We start from the raw sequence: 23,041 nt of genomic DNA, 5'->3' as shown, positions 1-23,041 counted from the left end.
CAATGTGACATGAGACCAAATGTTCAAGTAATTAAATGTAAATATCTAGCAAATACCTATCCAACCCAACAAGCAAGTCTTTTCCTTCGATTTATAACTCTTTCATATGCTTGGACGTGAAAATAAAATAAAACCTTTGAGCACGTAAACTCATGCAAAAATGCATGATATAATACTCGTGCAAAATGACAGTAACTTCTCCTTGCTTTCAGGATATCTTTAAATTTCACTGTTTTTACAGACAAGCAGTCCTTAAATTTTCTACTTTACCCTCACATCATCTTCAACACAATAAAGCATTGTACCTAGTATCTCTCATAAACAATTCATTACAGTAAGTTTGAAATGGGGACGGTACATACTTTTATTTAATTTTAGGAAAAACTATCAGCAACATTTCACAAATGAATAATCAGCTAATCACTGAGCCTTGTAACTAGACACTGAAACTGTAGCCTTCTTTTAACAGGAAGAGAGGGTAATTTAAATTACAATAATACACGAGCTATTTTAAACTCAAAAAGGAATCTAAGAAGTAACTATGAAGTAGTTACAGGTTTTATTATCATTTTGCCCCCCCAGTGGATGCAGTAAATCCTCAAATTTCATTCATGTCTCCGTGGTATTATTAGGAATAATAAGATCCAGCATTCAAATCTTGCCTGGATGCAAGCAACTAAATTCTGTACTAACGTTCAGACTGGGTATGTAGGATCTTAAAGACAAATCATAAAAACAGAATCATACAATCACTGAATACTTAGGGTTGGAAAGGACTTAAAGATCATCAAGTTCCAACCCCCCTGCCATGGGCAGGGACACCTCGTACTAAACCATGTCACCCAAGACTCCATCCAACCTGGCCTTGAACACTGCCAGGGATGCAACATTTATCACTTCTCTGGGCAGCCTGTTCCAGTGCCTCATCTTACCACAGCAAAGAACTTCTTCCTTATATCTAACTTCAGCTTCCCCTGTTTAAGTCTGAACCCATTACTCCTTGTCCTATCACTACAAGGCTCTGTAGTTACAGGCTGCTTCCTTATAACTTGCAGATATCCCTACAATTCTGCAAGAGGAGGTACAACAAATAACTGTTGTTGGCTTAGCACTGCTGCCTGCAAGATAAGTTCCAGGAGTAAACATCTCCCATTTACATTTTCCTAATTTTACTGTTTGTAGCATCCTGTAAAATTTTATTACTCTACAGGCTTGCCAGTGATATGAAATTATTTAACTTCTGCACTAAGGTAATAATTTGTTTGGGGTTTTTTTTGTTGTTTTTTTGTTTGATTGGCTGGTATGGGGGGGTTGTGTTGGTTTTTTGGGTTTTTTTTTCCTTTGCTCTAAATCATACATCTGAAGGGAAAAATTACAATCCCATTTATGTAATTACAAAGTGTGAATGTGGGGGCATCTGCAGAAGTTCTAATGATTACAGAATATTTAGGAAAGTCTTCTATTGAAATCAACAAAACCATATATTTTCCCCACAAACAACTGTATTTGCAAGCAACTCCTCTTCCTCATGCATGGCAGCTACAAAGATATTCCATTCATTTGAACTCATACTGGTTTACAGAGTATTTTGCAGTATTTTTAGGCTGCGCAGATACTCCAGAAAGGTGTGGCAGGCATCACTTGGAGGAATATTAGTAAGTTAGAATGTCTGTTATGTAATAAATAAAAGACTATACTCAAACCTTCCGTGCCATCCCGTATGAGAAGAGCCTGTTGTCCATTTTAATCCCATTTACCCACACAGCAAGTCATCTTTTCTTAAAAAGAGCAAGGGAACTGAGCTCCAATGTTGCACTACTTAGATCTACGCAGATGTAGATGGATCTGCCAAGAGCAGATGTATTATACTCAAGGAACATATTTCTGTATCATTGTGTGTGTACCTATTTGTTGTGTACTGATGTTTTATTGTAAAGTGTGTATGCATAAAGTGTGTATACACACACACACTCACAGAAAAGTCAATGCTAAGCACTAAAAGTTTAGTTATTTTTAAAGTAAAACGCACATGTACAAACAACAACCTCAAGAGACTGTGTTTATCATACAACAATGTTAAGTAGCTCACAATCACACAACCCAACTTTCTTTATCTGTTGAAAATCATAGAATGGTTTGGGTTGGAAGGAACTTTAAAGATCATTCAATTCCAACACCCCTGCCATGGGCAGGCACACCTACTACACCAGGTTGCTCAAAGCCTCATCCAACCTGGCCTTGAATACTGTCAGGGATGGGGCAGCCACAGCTTCTCTGGGCAACCTGCCAGCGCCTCAGCACCCTCACAGTCAAGAATTTCTTCCTAAAATCTGATCTGAATTTATCCTTTTTTAGTTTAAAGCCATTCCCCTGTGTTTTCAGTGTGCATTTAGAAGATGATAAACAGAAAACCCCAAAACAACACCACAGTAAAAAGCTGCTAAAACACATCCTTACTTCTGCCAGCAGGCTGCATGCATCACATGACCACAGCTTCCTGTGTGGGTCCCACAAGGTAAGTCAGGGTGCATGAAGAGAGGATCTAAAGTATCTGGAAACACAGCAGAAAGAAGTTATTCAAAGCACAATAGCGTAACTTTCCGTCAGTATGACCAAAGGCGAACAATAGTACATTGAAAACAAACATTCAGATTTTATTTTCCCCCGAGTTTGCACAGTTACATTACAATCCAATTAGGCTGGCTTTTCCACACCAATACTTCAACAAAGTAATCACAAGACAGAGCCCATTTAAACTACTGAAGGCTTTCCACTAATGAGGAATTAAAAAACTACAAAATCCAAAACTAACAGTAAATTGGTTAAAAAAGAAAAGAAAATGATTCTTCAGTACTGCAATCGGTCTGTGGCTGGATTTGCTATCACTGAAGTTTTTCACGTATTTGTTATTGTATTTTAAATGAAAGAAAATGAAACTACTAAGAAAATGGAAAATTAGTCTTTTTTCCAACTAGTCCCGTATATTTTCAAACCACTTACATGAACAGCACTGATGAATGACAAACTGAAGTCTACCTTTTACTATTCTTGTATAATTTTTTAACAGCAAAAATGTCATGAGAATGTAATGGTGTACCTAGAAACCTAGCACCCAAATTGCACTGAACATAGAATTCTATTTCACAGCAGCTGAAGCAGCTTTAAGTCAAATGGAGACTGAAAGAAGAAAGGGAACCTTGGTATAACACTAATTGCCACTATCTGCACTTCTGCTTTGGGAACAAACCTTTTTCACTTATTTGGATCTTCAAAGAAAAGCTCTTACAGGCCTGCTTCTAACTGATGAGCTGCAGAGGGCCATGCAGTGGAGAGTATGTGCTATAAATAATAGCCAGAAGTGGCTTTAGGAAAAGGAGCTTCATTCCTGCCTTTTTTCAGTAGACCAAGGTGTCACTGCAGAAAGCTTGCAAGTATCTGACTACAAGAGCATAGGACTTAATTTGTACTTCAGAGTAGCACAGACGAGAAAGGGGGGAAAGAAAAAAAGAAGGATGCAATTATTACGTGGCCTAGATAAAAATTCTATATAGCAGGCTCAAAAGTGCCATTATCAGTAGTTCACTGTTAAAAAAGTAAAATGGATCTAACAGGATTTTGTAGGAGTCTGTCCTGGGTCTAGGATGATTCAGTATTTGTTAATGACTCAGAGGAGTAAACACTAAACATCATACTAAGTGAAACAACTTGGTGAAAGTATATTGATTCACAAATATTTAATAGATAAGTTATTTAAAACTTTACCTGTGTTAAAAAGAAATTAAATTTACAGAGAAAAATTATTATTTTTAACTTTTCATTATTATAGTGTGCTTGAATCAGACTAGTGGTTTTATGACATGTATATCCATCTTGGGCTGATTTTGGATGATTTTGCCTAAATCATTTGCCTAGGCTATGTATTAAGTAGGACACACCCAAAAATTCTAATAAACATGAGAATACATCACCTACAAAACCAGTTACGCAGGTGGCTTGCTAAGTTCCTTTCCTGAAAAATCCATTTTTGATATTTCTTATTGCTTTACAGTCTGTCTTTATTTTTCATATTGTCTTATAAACTAGTAATAATTACTATCATCCAAATTACATTTTCATTTCACTTTTTGCTGGTTTTTTGTTTTGGGGGTTTTGGTTGGTTAGTTGGTTTTTGGTTTTTTTAAGATAAACACTTGTTTCTACTTTTTAGCCTAGATATTATTTCAACTTCTCTTATCCAGTTCTGGATTGGATTTCTCTATGGTTAAAATGAACAGCCATCAAGCATCTGATCTGCAATGATTATTAATTTTCTTTTTCAAAAAGAGAGCAAAAAAAGGTCAGTGAGTACTGAAGTTTTCCCCTTTTCTTTCTTTTGCTCAAATAACTGACCAAAATCTCTCTCATGTATAAGAAACTACTACTTATAATAAAATTCTCATTGGTCTTTGTGTTTCCTGCTACCAGTACGCCATTATGCAACACTAACTCTCGTGTTTGTATTATTTCCCAGGAACACATCAAAACCTTCATATACTTCTCATTTTTAAGCTTTACAGTATGGATTTTAGAACAATTTAAAAAATTTCACTTTCTTTTTACTAAGTAGGGTAAGCCATTTAAGCAATGCGACTGAATACAGAGTTTAATTACATTCAAAGTGTGTACGCTCTAGGTACGGAACAGTCTGTAGTCTAAAAGAAGAAAGCTCACATACCTCCTGAGAGTTCAATAATTCTGCTCCTATTCTGAGTTAAGGCAGTTGATTTCTGGACACAGGCAGATAATACCATGGCAGCACTTTCCAACTTTACTTCCTGCTCCTCCTGACAAAGAATACAGGTCAGAACTTCTTTCTCAGCAACAGATGGACCTCGTTTGGGACCCAGAGCAATTTTGGAGTAATCAATTGCTGAAGATATGCTGTAAGATCATAAATGAGAAAGATATAAAATAATCAGATGGCTTTTTCTAAATAAATTTATTCTTCCAGGCATCTAAAAATGTTACATGTCTCTAACATTTCTGGTTTTATACCAAAGTGCTTTACAAAACCAAACGATGACCAAAAAATGAAGAAACATCTCAATCATCACTAAAATGCAGTCTTCTTTAAAAAAAGAAAGTGGAAGCTAGCTAACATGGAATAACACAATGGAATGGATTCTAACACCAGGAAACTCAGGAAGCTCTATTTAATGTAGGATTAAACATCTTTAATACTACAGGCACATTAAAATTGTTTCCCATTCTTGAAGAAAACATATTGAAAATGAATGCCAATACCTTAATTCAATGCTTTCTGATACAATAAGCTTCCAAGTATTTTTTAACTATTCCTTATTCCAGAGCTCAACAATGATTTATAGAACATGATATTCAAGATCAAAGAATGATCTGTACTTTTTTTTCCAGAAAGTATCACTATTTTCTTGTTCAATTTTGTGCAAATTAGATCAAAATAGGTATATAATATTGCTGAAGCAGCTCTATAACAGAAGCAATCAATACCAACAATATTACAACCAATACAGAATCATAGAATAGTTAGGGTTGGAAAGGACCTTAAGATCATCTACTTCCAACACCCCTGCCATGAGCAGGGACACCTCCCACTAAACCATGTCACCCAAGGCCTCATCCAACCTGGCCTTGAACACCGCCAAGGATGGAGCATTCACAACCTCCCTGGGCAACCCATTCCAGTGCCTCACCACCCTCACAGTAAAGAATTTCTTCCTTATATCCAATCTAAACTTCCCCTGTTTCAGTTTGAACCCATTACCCCTTGTCCTGTCACTACAGTCCCTGATGAAGAGTTCATTCCCAGCATCCCTATAGCCCCTCTTCAGATACTGGAAGGCTGCTATGAGGTCTCCACGCAGCCTTCTCTTCTCCAGGCTGAACAGCCCCAACTTTCTCAGCCTGTCTTCATACGGGAGGTGCTCCAGTCCCCTGATCATCCTCGTGGCCCTCCTCTGGACTTGTTCCAACAGTTCCATGTCCTTTTTATGTTGAGGACACCAGAACTGCACACAATACTCCAAGTGAGGTCTCACAAGAGCAGAGTAGAGGGGCAGGATCACCTCCTTCGACCTGCTGGTCACGCTCCTCTTGATGCAGCCCAGGATACAGTTGGCTTTCTGGCCTGTGAGCGCACACTGAAGCCGGCTCATGTTCAGTTTCTCATCGACCAACACCCCCAAGTCCTCTGCAGAGCTGCTCTGAATCTCTTCACTGCCCAACCTGTAGCTGTGCCTGGGATTGCTCCGACCCAGGTGTAGGACCTTGCACTTGGCATGGTTAAACTTCATCAGGTTGGCATCAGCCCACCTCACAAGCGTGTCAAGGTCCCTCTGGATGGCATCCCTTCCCTCCGGCGTATCAACCGAACCACACAGCTTGGTGTCATCAGCAAACTTGCTGAGGGCGCACTCAATCCCACTGTCCATGTCACCGACAAAGATGTTGAACAAGACCAGTCCCAACACCGATCCCTGAGGGACACCACTCATTACCAGTCTCCAGCCGGACATCGAGCCATTGACCACAACTCTTTGTGTGCAGCCATCCAGCCAGTTCTTTATTCACTGAGTGGTCCACCCTTCAAATTGATGTCTCTCCAATTTAGAGACAAGGATGTCGTGTTTGACAGTATCGAATGCTTTGCACAAGTCCAGGTAGATGACATCAACTGCTCTACCCCTGTCCATCAGTTCTGTAGCCCCATCATAGAAGGCCATCAAATTGGTCAGGCAGGATTTTCCTTAGTGAAGCCATGCTGGCTATAAACCAAACATCTCCAGTATTAGAAACTAATGAACAGAAATATCAGCAACTTGAGCTACACAAAAATTTTCTTCATTGCAACTTAACCTTAAGGCATATTGGCTTTCAGATTTTTTCCAAATTAAATACTTAAATTTTCATATAAGGGAGACATTTACCTCCAAAATTACAGTGTTGTCAGCTCAGCAGCTTTCTAATGATGTTTCTTTTTTCCAAATGTTAAGCATATAAGTATCCTTTGAAGAAATAATTAATTTTCTCAGTGTTTCTTTTATGCTGCTCTACAAAGTGAGCATACACGATAGTTTGCAAGTCTGTCCCTTGAATATACTTTCAACATTTTTATGCAGTATGATGATTATGTAGCAGGTAATGAACAATTGCCACCAGAACTCTGCGTATCTGTTTTTTCTTACCTTTCTTCCTCCATAATAGCATTTTCTTTCCCCTGCGCGTCCAGTGTGTTCTCATACAGCAGCTTATGGGTTTCAATGAAATTCTTCTGTAGTGCAGACATCTGAGCCATTATCTTCTGACGGTGCAACCTAGCTGCTTCTGCTTTTCTCTTCCGCTCAGCTTTCTCTTTATCCTGAGTGCTCTGTGTCTTACAATAAAAGAAAACAAAGAAATCAGGCAACAGAGAACATTAGAAAATGAAAAGCATTTTGCCCATCTTCATGCATTCTAACCACTGGTGTCAAATTCCTTAACTGACAACACTTAAATGATGAAAAATAAAAAGTTAACTGCTATCTGAAAAATGCAAAACAAAACTCTTAGGTGTTCGCTAATTCCTTAACATAGACAGAAAAAAGAGATTTTGAGGGGTCCACAAAAGGTCACTAGTACAGTCCCTTGCCCAAAGACAGGATCAATAAATAATACCTGATCCATTTTAGTTGTCTGTCATCTTAAGAAACTTTAGTGAGGCAAACATCACAAGACTCCTCTAGAGTTCTGTTATTCTCCCCATAAGCAAAACCCCTTACAGGAATTCAAGAACATTTTATCTTGAGCTGTCTATGAATGACATAGCAAACACACTGTTCCTACCTTTTTGTGGCAACATTTAATGCATCTGAGGATTGGACTTTCCCCAATTCTTTATAATAGATTGGAAAATTATTCTTCTCCCAGTGTATATCCTCATCTATAACATTTTCAAAATCTAAAAAAATATTTCTAGACTTTGGAAATGCAGAATTCAAAAACACAGGGAAGAATTAAAACATAGAACCTAACTCCTCTTATTCGATTATATAAGGCACAAATTCAACATTATGTACATTGCTTCCATTCACAATACCATTGCTTTTTGAGGAAATCAAACAACAAATTGCGCCACAAGTAGCGGAACTGCGAGAGTCTCATTTTTTATAGTGACTTTTGCATTTTGTTCCCTTACCTTGCCACATAAAAAATGACACCTTTCTCAAAAAAGCAGCACAGCATATGCTGTGGTAAGTTTAGAGCTACACATACAATGACTAGCCAAGAGATCGTTTGCCAGCAAGCTGTTGCCAAACATAACGTGTAAGAACAAACTGGCCTAAGTTGGATTGGATTCTTCTTTTCTATTCAGCTGCCAATTTTAAAAAAATAAAAATAAACCCACAAAAACAAAAACCCAAAGCCACCGCTCATGGCACTGCTATAATCTTTGAAATCCCCATTTCCCTGCATCAGCTGACCACTGGATTCAAAAGCTATTCTGAGGGCAGGGCATACAGACTGATATGCAGACAGAATAATCACCTCAGCCTTACGTCTTTATATGATCAAGGTAAAGCAGATTAACCTCTTGGTAGGTCACATAAACTGCAAGACATCACTTTAAGTGGATTTGTATTTCTTACTATTCCACAGTGGCAACGTAATAGAAAAGTGGTCAAATCATGAAGATAAGAAATCAACACTAATTACTTAGTAACCCCCCTCAATTGTTTCACTTTACTCGGAAGTAGGAACAGAACCACATTAGCTGCTGAGAATTCCATGAAACATGCTTACCATGAGTTTATTTAAAATATTGATCTTAGAATCTAAATCCTACGTGTAGGCAATGTCAGAAATTAGTATTTTTCTTAAATCTCATTTTAGGTAACAAATTAAGCACCTTTCTGAAAACAGTCATTCAAAACATTAAATTCAAGGCTTCCATTGAACATTTTTTTTTATTACCTCATCACCTTTTGCAGTTTCTGATCCTGATGTAGCTGCTACTGTCGTCAAACTAGATTTTTCTCTCAATCTTTTCACTGTGTCAAACATCTAGAAATAGAGACTTAGATGTCAAAACTAAAATGCAACTTAGCTCTTATTACAAGATAGACAGGATTAAATGTATTTACTTTCACGCTGTTTGCAGATTTTTAAATGGATGAAACCAACTGCCATACACCTAAATAACAAAAACATCTGAGACAATACGTGCATTCCTGTAACACTGCTGTGTTTATCCTAAACGTGATGAGCACAGCTCAGTATGAAGGAAAGTAAAATTCTTCCAAGTTTTCCAGTCTTCCAGCACTAATACTGCTAAGCAGCTAAAGCATCTGCACATAAGAATGGACAGACTGCTAGCATAGTTCAGGAGAGATATGGATCATCCTATGGAAATAAGAAACTAAAATCATACAAAACCATACACATCCAGAACAGAAAGCTTTACAGTATATGCCCAGTTAGTTAAAACTAAGCTTACAGTTTTCATTTACTACTTTCTCCAGCTATCCTTAATAAGCATCATAAAATCTTTCATAAAAGCTTTCTAAATTACTAAACTTAGATAATACTTATCTCCCCCTTGTGTACCTGCAGTATCCAATTGACTGTGTCCTTCTGAGCCTCTAACTGAGGAGCTCTTTTTAATCTTTCCAGAAGCATTAACACACTCACAGCATTCAAGGCAGAACTTCCCATTCCTTTATAAAGGAGAGAACAATAGAAAAGCATGGGTCTTCAGAGGAAAAAAAGAAAACACCAACATTTTAATGTATTTACAACCATGTACATGCCTGAAAATATTGCTAACTGTAACACAACCTGTGTAGTTACATTTCTGGCTTAATTTCACCTGTTTATTCCGGTTAAATGTAGTATAACCTCTCCCTCCTGTAGATCAGTATTTTTGCTAATGCCAAGAGCAGAAGTACAGACAAAACCAGAACTGCCTTCTGCTCCAACAAGAAGCAGTAAAGCTTTGTAGCTTACTTAAGTTTGCTAACAGCAAAGTCTGCAAAAGTTTATTTCTACTAAAAAAAAAATATATATATATATATATAATTACACTAGTTATTTGCTTCCTTACACCTTGGTAAAAATTCGTAACATTCTAGGCCACTAACACAAAGCACGCTTTAAAACTGAGACAATTCTTATCTCTGTTTCATCTCTCAAATGGCAGTTCTGTTTAGCTTGATAATGGATGTATTTTTTTAATATAACCTTACACAGTGAAGCAGAAACTCTAGATAAGCTTGAAGTTTATTTAGAAAATGTAGATCCCAGCTGTCACTGGCTAGTCTTGAATGTAAGATTAGGAAGTGTTCTGTAAGGATTTAGGAAAGAAAAAAGCAGACTTTATAGCCACTAAGTTTCGCTTCTATTATCACTACCATAGTAAGAGACTTTAACTTGCAGATAAATCAGTAATTGCACATCTCATGAGTACAAAAGATGGAGGCAGTTCATTTAAATCCACTGTCATTTTTCAAGGAGTTCTTAGTTTCCATTTCAATAATATTGTTGCAAAAGAACAACCATTTTCTAACACTAGAATTACTTTTCCATTTCTTTCCCAGGAAAGGCAGCAAAATCTCCTCTTCAATGTATCTGGCAACTGTGAACAAAGGAAGCTAGTCCAAACATGGTTTCTTGATTATTAAAAATAAAATAAAATAAAATAATAAATCTTTTAGCAGTTTTTAATTCTACAGCAAAAAGTAAACCTTTTCTGAATAAAATCACTGAATACTTTCTTCTAGTTTATTTCCATCATTAAAAAAATCAACTTGGCCTAATTTACTTTGCCTTTTTGAAGAAAAAGAAACATACGTGTTGCTTTATGATAAAAATCAAAGGTTACTTCTTCTTCTGGAGACTTCTGTAACTGCTGTTTCTCTTCTAGTAACCCTAAACAAAGGAGATGAAGCACCTAAAAAAGGACAAAAATAGTCAATCTCATACACTGTTAGAGGTCTGAAAAATTGGAATATAACATAAGGATGTTTATGTACTATATACCGAATGTATCCATGACAAAACACAGAAATGAGAAAAGTGCAGAGATTGTACCTGGAAAATAAAATAACAATGCACAATATAATTTTTCTGCCCCACAACTCTGCTCTGATGAGACCCCGCTTGGGAGTACTGTGCGCAGTTCTGGTGTCTTCAAATAAGAAGGACACGGAGCTGTTGGAGCAAGTCCAGAGGAGGGCCACAAGGATAATAACGGGGCTGGAGCACCTCCTGTTCAAAGACAGGCTGAGAATAGTGGGGCTATTCAGCCTGGAGAATAAAAGGCTGTGTGGAGACCCCATAGCAGCATTCCAATATCTGAAGGGTATACCAGAATGCCAGAGAGGGACTCATCATCAGGGACTATAGAAAAAAAGGTAATACATTCAAACTTAGAGGAAGTTCGGGTTCGATATAAGAGCTCACACCCTCTTTACTGTAAGGGTGGTGAGGCACTGGAACAGGTTGTCCAAAGAAGTGGTAAATGCTCCAATCTGGCAGCATTCAACACCAAGCTGGACAGAGCCTTGGGTGACATGGTTTAGTGTGAGGTGCTCCGGCTCATGGCAGCGCGGCTGGAATTAGATGATCTTGAGGTCCTTTCCAACCCTGACTATTCTATGATTCTATATTACTTGCATTAAAATCAAAAAAGTTACACACACTTTATATTAGTAGCATATTAATCTTGTCATTTTGCTGGTACAAGTCCATGAATATTTAGTTAAATCCATAACCTAAAGATTAGCAGGTAAGGCATTTATTAATCTATGCACTCTAATTAACAAAACATTAATTCAACCAGTCTGCAAATTCAGGTTCTAATCTTATAAGTATTTAGAAACAAACAAACAACAACTTTAATAATGTCAGTAATTCCTTTGTGTGGTGGGTTGGTTGTTTTTTTTTTTAATCAAAGCCACTGTGCTAGAATTGAATGTTAAATCATATTATTTAATGACTGAGGCCCCAAAGACATTTACGTATTTGGAGACTCTGCAGATTACAAAATGATACAACTCCAATTTCTTTAAGATGATCAAAGGCTTACTTATTTGCACATGAAGTTTCAAGAAAAAGATGTGGCAAGGAGAATTACATACTGAAACACCTTCAGTGATGAGGGAACACAAGGGGGAAAGCAAGATAGAAAACTGAAGAGTTTAATACTAATATGTTTCACATTTTTATTTTACCATGGAGATAAAGAATTAGAAATATTTCTTTTGTCAGTAAGATATGTAAAAACAGGGTAAATTCTTATAATTCAAAATTGAAGTTTATCTTTACACGTTTTGATCTTATCATAAGCAGCTAACATGCTCTGCACAGGAATAATCATAGGAAGACTAAAGTTAATCATACCATTTGGATCATAGCTTCAGTCCACAAGTGGATTTCTAGTTCTACTGCCCTCTGAAGAATGGTCCGCAGTATATGCATCATAACATCACAGTTCAGAATCCTCACCACGTTGCTGAAGGCAGGACTGAAGTCTGGAGGAGGAGGGGGTGGCAATGCTGGAAAGCAGAGATGAACAAATATATTAAACTGGCATCTCAAAGATTGCAGGTTAGAAGTAGGGAGCACAAGACACATCCCTAAAACTCATTTTATATGCACTACATACACTACTGAATTATCACATTTGTTGATTACAAATTCAAATCAGTTTCAAATTCTTACCTTCATCCTTGTTTTCTTGCTTTCTTCTTTTCTTTTGTGTATGTTCAGCCTACAGAAAAAGTAGTGGTGTTATATCAGCATTTCTATAGAAGTACATAACGAAACAATGAGAAACTATAAATGAGAAGCATGGCATGATATGTAATCAATACATGGTTGTATAACTAGAAAGTTGTCTGAAATCTGCCTAGCACTATGCATTTGGCATTTCAATTTGTAGTAGAGATAAATAAATGGACATACTCGCTTCCTCAATAAGATCTATAAAAGCAAAGTTTGGGGATTTCCAGTTCAAAGATAATTCTTATATTTTATTCTTAGCATTAGCATAGTTAATATAGAGATCCCATACAGAAAATACTAACACCATAGAGAAAATACTAACACAAACCATACCACATCCATTTGTATTAGCAATCTTCATTAGAAATTTCGTTTTGAAGTTAGCTGCATGTACTCTTCACTGACTCAATTTCTTTATATTCCATTAATTCCTTTGATTCGGCAAAAATCTTTAAACATTGACAAGTATGTACTATTTTTCAACCTTTGAGAGTGAATCTCACAGTGCTTACCTTGCTGTGCTGGGTCTTAGTATAATGATAAAAGAACATATTGAACTCCTTCAAGCACTCATCTTTCAGTTCATAAACTCCATGGCCAGACACACCTGGTTTCCTTACAGAGAAATATTTCATAATGTACATATCAACATGTATGTTCAGCACCTCTTTGAATGTAAGCAAACTTGTAACACGATTTACCTGTCAGACCTCTTTTTAACTTTATAGCTTAGAATTTCAGAGATTGGACATTATTGTATAAAATTCATTACTTTCTTTAACCAAGGTACAAAGCAAGTAATACAAACAACTACTTTCCAGCCAATGAGATTTTCTTGAGCCTTCCATATAATTTCCAAAGCAAAATTCCTAGGTACAAATATAGTTACTCTTGATTAAACATAAACAAGCAACCCACAAGGAATTTAAAATAAAGCATACTAATATATGTAGAATTACAAGACGGTTTTGTGACTAAAATAGCATACATTTGAGCCATGTTCTTCCTTAACTGCTACAACTGATTGTTCTATGTTTGTATTTACTTATATCTTAAATAAAACTAACTACCATCTGAAAGCTACAGCAAATTAGCCATTAAATAACATCTAAACCAATAATTATTTGGTGATTGTCAAAGGTACAATTGTTAATGTTCCCAACCATCTCTGAAATACAATGAACTTTTGAAGATTTTCCCATCATGATTTGAGATTACTAAACTCCTGAGATTCCTCAAACTGAATTTGAAGAAAGAGGGGGGCAAAAGGAGAAAAGCTACAGCTTCAGAAATGCCACTACACTTTTCTTTCCTATATGTATTTAAAAGTATATTCCAAGACAGCAAAATATTAGCTGAACAGAGACTGTGCAGTGCAGTGTGTTTAAGCCATATAATCCAAGAGATCTCATTTCACATTCAAGAGATCTCATTTCGCGTTCAAGCTACCTGAAAAACAAATATCGAGAACTTACTTAAATGTAGCCACTTTATCAATTACACTCTCCAAGCCAGTTTCGTTGTTCTCCTGGTAAAAAATTTAGTTTGGGATAAATACACAATGACTCAAATATCTTCAGTATTATGCTAGATGCAACAAAAATAGACATACAGATTTTTGGTTTATTAATGAATTAATATATTTTGCCCTCTATGATACAAAAAGCAGATAATCATAATTGACAAGGAGGCACCAAAGACAGGTAACACTTTCATTTAATCATGTAAAATTTTATTTACAACAGAGCTGATCTCCAGAAACAAAGCAGTGCTGTACCTAACCTCAGTGGAGGGAAAATCAGTTTTAGTCTCTTGAACCAGTGAATGTGGATCACCCATTATTCATTTCTGGTAATATTCCAAGCTATTTAATTGCCAATAAGACTGAAGGGTTTTTTGCACTGATGGCCAGCCCTGAAAACTTGCACATGCTATAACTTCTAATCCACATCCCTCTCCTTTGTTTGAATTTTAACAGTTGGAATAGAACGGCAGGGAAATCTGTGCTTTCAAATAGACCTGTACAATACTTGACTTCCAATGCACCTGCCCAGGATTAAGTGACCAAAATTTACACAGTCAGATTAGTGACGGTACACAGGGCAGAATGGAATCCAGCTGCACGGTCTTAAAAGGCCAAAAGATAAAATAATTTTAAAACTTTTCTTTTTGAATCTAGGAGAACTACAGCTGAATATTCCAAAAACTTCCACCTCTTCATCAAAATGCACAACCGCCACCACAAGGCTTTTCAGATTAGATCATACTTGCATCCATGACATTGACCTTTACATCAGTAAGGTGTGTAAGCCCCTTTGTCATGTTCTTTTGTAAATCTGAAACCAACATTTGCGCTTCACATCAGAAATAAAACACTTCCATATAAAGATATGGAAGCTAAAGCAGAGAAAGGCATAAGTAAATTAAGGAAAAAAGTAAATAAACCAGGACTCACATTTTCAGGCAAGGCCTTGGTAATTGCACTATGAGCCATTGGTTCAATACATAACAGATGAATGATTTCTCTCATGATAACATCTTCTTTGGTCACATTACTCACTCCAGGCACATATCTTTCCCCTATCAGAGTGAATCCAAGGAGAAGAATGGCAAATATGACAGTTATAAAGCAATTCTGAATTTTGCATAGAAGTAAAGCTATTGCTGGGTTGTTTCATAGTATAAGTTTGCATTTTCCAGAAACCTAAGTGTCTGAGAGGAAAAGTGCCTTTTAGTCTGGCTTCTGAACAAAATGGACTGAGATTGAGTTTCTCTTCATATTCTACTTTAATAGTCAATTATGAAGTTATCTAACACTGTGCAATCCTTATTGCTCCCAGCTGACAAATACTTCAGTTACTAAGCCATCTATTTAAAATAAGATTCCTCCAATAGTCTTCCCATACCATCTATGTTAAAGTTATTAAACCTGTAATAATCCATTACTACAACAGAGAGAAATGAAACTTACCCACAACATAGATGAGAATCTGTAGCATCTCTTCTATTAACACATTACATTGTTTGATCAAATCCTACAAGAATTAGAGAAATTAGTTAAAAAAAGAGAAAAAAAGGAAGGAAAAATATGTCAAATGACACTGAGCTCAGCCTTCAGATGCACTACTTCACTGAAGCATTATAGTAAGAAGAAACATCCAGTCTAAGAAGCTGGAAAAAAATGCCTGTATTTGTAGAAGAGATGCTATTCTGCAATTGAAGTGCAAGATTCACAAACAGAAAAAGAAACAACAGCTCAAAATGTATCCCAAATGAGATGCAAAATGGAAGTTCAAGCCTCAATAAGTAGCACAAGAATCCAAGACACTTCCAGACAAAATAAGAACACATAAAATTACTTCAGAAACAGAAATGCTATGGAGAACTCATTTATGTGGATTTTGAAAGATGTCCTATGAAATAAAGGTCAAAGAGGGCAAAACCTATTTGCTAATTCTGAGTAAGCCTCTACAAAATCCAAACACAAAATCATTTCTCTAACCACTAGGTCCTTTGTTAACTGACTTTCAGTGTGGTCATAAAAATCAACAGTAGCTAGCATTTTGCATTAAGGCTCCATAAACAAAAAGCAAATAAATTAGTCCTCAGAAATACTTGACACTCACTTGATTTTTGGTGGGCTTGATCTTTTTGAAAGCATCAGCAAGCTCGTATCTCTGCAGTACCAGCAGGAGGAACTGGTTTGGATCCATAAGAGATGCACCTATCTATCAAAAAGCCCAAACTCATATGAACAGCAGTTACCATCATCATTCTTCATTTATTATGAAAAATACTCTTACCAAGAAAAAAAAATATTACACATTTAATTAAAAGAAATCCCATGATAAGTTTGAGTCAAACAAGCAGTGACTATACCTGGAGCATGATGATGTCTTTATCATACATCTCTTCTCTGCATTTAACATCTTGATAATAGAATACCTAAGAAGTAGGAAAACAAATTTTAAGTAGAGAAGGAATACACTACCAAATATGCACCAGTTAATTTCTGAGGCTTTTTTAAATTGTAAAACACGGGGAAGTCCTGTGTTTCTTACAGAAACAGAAAACAGACATATAGTTTGATGGAAATGAAAAACGTTTTTTCACCTATCCAGGGAAAGTCTATGCTGTACTTTCTGATGCTCCTCTAAGACAACATACGTCTAATGGCTGCTGCTGATTAAAATCAAAACTTCCTCCTCCTCTCTCTCCAGTTGTCAGCAATACAATTCTACAGAGGGCTACCAATATTTCCTTTAATTTCACCAAAAGGTCCTGTGATAGATTTACACAAAGAATGGCTGCTGCCAAAGAAAAAAAAAAAGTTAAGCCAAAGCAGATAAAATACAAATACTTAAAGATAGTTTCTTCCTTTACTCTTCCAACCAAAAGAATCAGAAACAGTCATAAGAGATGCAAATACTTGTCTCATATGGGGAGGAAAGCCATTGATGAAGCTGGAAACAAACCCAAGTCATCTGAATTCCCACTGAGAAACTTCTCTTATTAGTGTAGGAGTGATCTCCATGACTTCTTTCTGCACTGGATGAAACCACCACTGGAAGCATTACTGGGGAACACTTGCATTCACCATTAGAACATCCTCACTACTGAATATTGTGTTGGTAGTACCTGGCTTATTAGGGAGAGCCCATTCCTTCTCCACATCTCTGCAGCAACCTGAGCAATCAAGACAAGACATCTCAAAGGATAATCTACTAGCAGCTCCACTTGGAATTCTTCCTAGAATTAAAGAAAATAAAGAAAATAATCAAGCACAAGTCTGTGATTTTAAAAGTCTAAGTACTAATGAACAAAGACATATTGTCACCTGCAAAATAACTTGTGTGCATGCCATAAAAGTTACTGGATATAGAATCATAGAATAGTTAAGGTTGGAAAGGACCTTAAGATCATCTAGTTCCAATCCCCTGCCATGGCCAGGGACACCTCACACTAAACCATGTCACCCAAAGCTCTGTCCAACCCGGCCTTGGACACGGCCAGGGATGGAGCATTCACAACTTCCTTGGGCAAACCCATTCCAGTGCCTTACCACCCTCACAGTAAAGGACTTCTTCCTTACATCTAATCTAAACTTCCCCTGTTTAAGTATGAACCCATTACCCCTTGTCCTGCCACTATAGTCCCTGATGAAGAGTCCCTCTCTGGCATCCTTGTATACCCTTCAGATATTGGAAGGCTGCTATGAGGTCTCCACGCAGCCTTCTCTTCTCCAGGTTGAACAGCCCCAACTTTCTCAGCCTGTCTTATATAATCTTAGGTTATTTTCTTTACCACAGTATCAATCACCAGAAGCATGTGAGGGTGAAGAAGAAAAGGAAAGAGAAAATCTTACAGGAGAAACAAACTCGTGCAATCTTGAGATGGCTCCAGTCTTGCTTAATCGCACATGAAGACCTACAAAACCAGTCGGAAAAGCATTATAAAAATAGATCGAAATCAGTACAGTTTTTCCTCTAATACACTCTAAATATTAGCTAAGTCATCTGCAACTCAGAAAACTACAGGAAAAAGAAGTCAAAGTTTATTTAAGACAGATCATTTAAGATAGATCATCATCATAACAGTTTTTACCAGTCTTTCAACCCATCATATTAGGACTGTATTCTTTTAATGAAATCATTTAAACCATTTAAATTGAGATACTAAATAGTATTAGCAAAAGCTTACATTTAAATCATATGTCAGTAATAACTAAATTTCAAGACTACAAGGTATCTTGGTATCAAAGAACGTGATAAAGAATCTACAGCTTAATAACTGCATATGATTTCATTTGTACTCTACAGTGGCGATCACCACCACTGTGGTCCTTTGTATTCTGACTGGAAATCTCTCTTGGCATGCTGCAAACATCCTTTCTGGAGGAGCATTTTAACAGTTCTAAGATATATGTGGCTGGAAAATAAATTCAAGATACTATAAAAAATAACATTCATTTAGACAAAAAAGGTAGAAATAGAAACGGAACTACACAAATTCAAATAGTCCAGAGAAAACTGAAGATCTCATTAGAACATGAAACTTTTCCTTCTTGCCTTTCTTACTCTCTCCTGTTTAAAAAAAAATGTCCTCCAACCTCCATAGCAAACATTTTTTGATAAAGCCTTTCCCTTAATGGGACATCCAGGGAACAGGGTTGCCTGATCATAAGAATGTCAGAAAGTCAGACAGCTAATGATCTATGAAACTTAATCTAAATATTTTCTAGAGTAAAGAAAGAGCTATGGATGATAAACATAATTCAAACAGCAATTAAAGCAAAACGCAGCACCTACCAGCAAGAGTCCTAGACAGTGGTAAATGTATGCTGACAGGATCTGCAGACACTCTGTAGGGTCTGCTCTCTAGAGTGTGGCCACACAAGTGAAACACTGTCTTTTCCCGTGAACGGCCATTTGTGCTGCACCTCATCACAGCTTTATGACATTCTCTGTAGGCCCTGAGCAAAAGCTCTTCCTGGAATTTAAAATAAATGCAAGGTGTTATATTTAAAAATCATATATATGCATTAAAACTCCTCACTTGTTTTTTTCTGATGGCATAAACAGTTACCAAAAATCCACAATATAATGAATTACTACTCTGTTTCTTAATACGGAGAAGCACTGGACCAAGGCAGTGGAGCATCCATTAAAACTAACCGAGCATAATGCTTCTGTTCAAAAAAGTTGCTATGTCAAATGCTCTAAAAATCTATTTACTTATTTAAGCTGCAGTATTTTAATACTTTGCACCCCAAATTGGATCAAGAAGCTACTGTACTGGTGTAGTTCTTCCTTTCTCTTGTAGTGGGAAAAACCAAAACAACCCACTTCAAAATATCTTTAAATTAACAAACTGTACAATTTCCTCTCTTCCCCCAGCACAGAGATGAGCTCCAGAACTGATTAAGACAACTTACAGTGCAATTACGCCATCTGTGCAGTTTCTGCAGTCCACTTTTGCAATTAAATTAACATTATGTGCTTCGAAACTCAAACTTGACAGTGACACCATGAACCTAATTCTCAGAATCTTGAATTATGTGAAGTATTTTCTCTTTATGATTTGCCTGGCACCTGTGCAGCTTCTTCAGCTAGAGGAATATAACCTTCCGAGATGCCTTCTCTCTTTGTCTCACTGCAGAATAATTCTTTCAGATTCATTTTTTGTGGAGATCTGTCCTGAACAATACTGAGCTTCTTTATAAAGCTGCTATTTAAAAAAGCACTCAGGAATATTCACAGAAGGCATGCATTTAAAAATCCCAGGCAATTGATATACTTACATCACAGGCGCACCACTCCTGGAACATCAAAAGAATGTTCTTGAGCTGCATCTGTATAGAAATGGCTGCTTCCCAGTCAGGGTCCACCTCAACGTGCTGACCAATCTCTCTTTTTATCTCTTCCATTCCCTGAAATGGAGATGTCACAAAATACTCAAGCTAAATCAGTGATCAGAGGCTTAAACCAACACATAATCCCATAAATAAATGGTAAAGTATAGGCTGTTCAGGTACATGTAGCTAAAATTGATGAATATTAATTCTACAAAGTAAACATAACCTTTTCACCCACCCAAGAGAGGGACTAAAGAATTTATCATAAGTACACGATTATATTCCTTATTATTGCTATGGACAAAAAAATGAGCAAAAGAAATGCTGTAATTTCTTTATAACAGCATATTAGAAAGAAATAATTTAAATGTGTTGTACCTGCATGCAAGCTAGAATCCTTAGGAAAGAAACAAATCCATCTAAAAACCGCTCCCTCAGACGGTCTGTCCATAAAGTGGGCTTGCTGACTAAGACATACCTGTCCCCAAAGAAAACATTATCATCTTTTGCTCATACTTATCTTCTGTTTATGCTTGTATTTAAAGTATTCTTTGTATTAAAACAATCAACTGCATCATCACATTACCTCACCCTCTCCATCTCAAACTCCTTTTAAAATATCCACCACACAACAGAGTTGCTTGGTGCCACTCCATTATTTGAAACTAACAGATTTTTTAATTCCAAGCTATTTGGGGTTGTTTGCTTTTACATTATTCAGTTTATTAGTGTAATTTGGGACTTGTAAGAGTGGGCAATGCTATGCAGATGAGGATTATACAGCTTTCCCAGAATGATAATGAACAGAAGCCAAATTTGCCATGCAGTCTTAGAGAAAATACATTTTGTTGATTAAAGCATTTGTTACACAGAATGAAAACATCAAAGATTGTCTTTATAGAATATAATTTTCGTATTTGAACATTTTAAGTTTCCACAAAAATATAACATTAAAGCTTTATGTGTGTTTTTGAGGGGTTTAGTCTGAGGTTTGTCTGTAAAGCAGTTTTATCATCAAATTCCTGAATTGAAACACCTCATCGTATCATTTATTCTTTAAGAACTGCTCTAGCTTCTCAGCTTTACACTTACCTGAGGTCATATATTATTGCATATACCCGGTTCAGTTTGTCCTGACTGTAATCTTGGAAGTTGAACTTGTCATTTTTGTCTAGGTACTCTGGAAGCACTTCTAGGAGTGTCTCTGCAATGGTCGTGATTACATTTTGCTCTTCGATAAGATGTCGGGCCTACAGGAAGGACATTTAAAATTTTTCTTCCTATTTTTGTTGAAGAGAACTGTCAAATTTTTTAATTTGAACCCAGCCTTTTTTATTAGAAATTATTTCAAGCATTTGTAAAGAGCCCAAGCTACAAAAACTCCCATGGTATTTATTATTTATGAACGCAACTTCTATCAACTTAGCACGTTTGCGCACTCTGACAGCTTCAATATAACAGACATGCCAATTTTTTCTAGAAAGATCATGTAGAAATGGACTTTTACTTCAGTATTTCAGGCAAGAAACATATAAGCTTTAAAACCTACAGGTATAATTCCCTCCCCCACAGGATTTAACACATTTCACCCCCACAAAGACATTTAACCATTTCTTTGTCCTCTCCCCCCACGTTTTTAGAGTTCTCTAAGAATGTAAATGTGACAAGTAAATGGATAGTTAATGCAGAGAACGATTCTGCCTAAAACTTATTTGCATTTTCCGTATCTTCTACAATGGATTTTCACATAAACTCCAGCTCCTGCTTATGTATTAGCTTTAATAAATCTCAAAATGGTTCATTTTCAACTCAGCAATGCATAAAGCCTCTCTTCCAATAAAGCAGACTGCAGAGGTGATGCAGCTAGCAATTCTCACATTTATTTTACATTTCTAGCAAACAGAAATTGTACGTACCAGAGTGGGTACAGTGAACATCTGAACCGAGAGCGCTGTCACAGACAGAACTCTGTCATGATCATCATTGATGTATTCTTTTTGCAATGCCTTGTAATACTAGAAAGAGAGAACATTGGGAAAATCCAATGAGTAAAATAAGTGTTAGTTAAATACGTTTATTTTTATTTGCAAGAATTGTACGTCAAAGTTCTTCTTCATTTGTAATAGAAGCAGTTCAAACAAAAATGGCACAAAGTCCTGAATGCACCAAAACAGATATGTGGCCTGCTGCCTTAATACTGAAGACAAGCACAAGTTTAACTGTTCTGCCAGATTGGAACCGAAATGTTTTTCCTCCTACAATCATCTTCCCCAGTGAAAGAATTTAAAAAAAAAAAAAAAAAAAAAAAAAAAGGACTGATACAGACATTAACTTAAAACAAGTCTTCCTCCTGCAGTGAACTGCATGGAAATTTATTTACAGCTGTCTAGAAAAGGTGTGTACAATGACTAATGTTAAGCCTTTGATTGCTTTGTTTCAAGTCCAGAGAAAACCATGAAGTGTCAGTGACCTTTATCAGGATTAAAGAGTTCCACCCAAAAACAGAAAACACTTGGTCTTACATGTTGACTATTTCTTAACTATTGTATCTGTGTTTTAAAAAGAAAGGCCAATTTCAGTTCATCTGCCATTTCAAAAGATACATAGAACACTAAAACCACTGCATTCAAAATGAGCATAAATACCTACATGATTATAAAAAATGAACCAATAATATTGAAATTAACACAATTAAAAGCTGAACAAGTTGTGTCTTGTTGATAATCCATTATTTACACTAAAACACTTTACAGGTTTGGGGGAAATTTTACAAATAAATATTCATAACATAAGAAACAAATAACCACTGACCTTCACAAATTCCACAGCAAAAAGTTTTTTGTATTCCATTTCCATGAAAAAGCTACTAAAGATAAGTTCATGAAGAACCTTCCTTGCCCCTGTGAAGAG

General features: G+C 36.4%; 1 protein-coding gene across 11 annotated transcripts in view; it reads right to left on the bottom strand.

Moving 5' to 3' along the window:
• UBR1 (ubiquitin protein ligase E3 component n-recognin 1) overlaps positions 1–23,041 on the bottom strand; it is a 67,562-nt gene that overhangs the window by 16,499 nt on the left and 28,022 nt on the right. For 9 of the 11 annotated variants that reach the window (XM_080617808.1, XM_080617812.1, XM_080617811.1 and 6 more), the window contains 22 exons: positions 22,943–23,031; positions 22,048–22,146; positions 21,224–21,381; positions 20,510–20,609; positions 20,078–20,206; positions 19,086–19,266; positions 18,143–18,204; positions 17,416–17,526; positions 16,657–16,722; positions 16,404–16,505; positions 15,749–15,812; positions 15,233–15,357; positions 14,253–14,305; positions 13,290–13,392; positions 12,715–12,763; positions 12,394–12,548; positions 10,843–10,942; positions 9,601–9,710; positions 8,968–9,057; positions 7,203–7,390; positions 4,715–4,920; positions 2,458–2,551 (listed from right to left, as the gene is read on the bottom strand). In XM_080617808.1, the coding sequence (XP_080473934.1) occupies positions 2,458–2,551; positions 4,715–4,920; positions 7,203–7,390; positions 8,968–9,057; positions 9,601–9,710; positions 10,843–10,942; positions 12,394–12,548; positions 12,715–12,763; positions 13,290–13,392; positions 14,253–14,305; positions 15,233–15,357; positions 15,749–15,812; positions 16,404–16,505; positions 16,657–16,722; positions 17,416–17,526; positions 18,143–18,204; positions 19,086–19,266; positions 20,078–20,206; positions 20,510–20,609; positions 21,224–21,381; positions 22,048–22,146; positions 22,943–23,031 (2,434 nt within the window). The remainder of the gene's footprint in view (positions 1–2,457; positions 2,552–4,714; positions 4,921–7,202; positions 7,391–8,967; positions 9,058–9,600; positions 9,711–10,842; positions 10,943–12,393; positions 12,549–12,714; positions 12,764–13,289; positions 13,393–14,252; positions 14,306–15,232; positions 15,358–15,748; positions 15,813–16,403; positions 16,506–16,656; positions 16,723–17,415; positions 17,527–18,142; positions 18,205–19,085; positions 19,267–20,077; positions 20,207–20,509; positions 20,610–21,223; positions 21,382–22,047; positions 22,147–22,942; positions 23,032–23,041) is intronic. The other 2 variants (XM_080617814.1, XM_080617813.1) reach the window with 1 other exon arrangement.

This window comes from Psittacula echo (genome assembly GCF_963264785.1).
Source record: "Psittacula echo genome assembly, chromosome: 5".
Taxonomy (NCBI): domain Eukaryota; kingdom Metazoa; phylum Chordata; class Aves; order Psittaciformes; family Psittacidae; genus Psittacula; species Psittacula echo.
The sequence above is the reverse complement of the archived record's forward strand: the minus strand, read 5'-3'. Positions and strand labels throughout refer to the sequence as shown.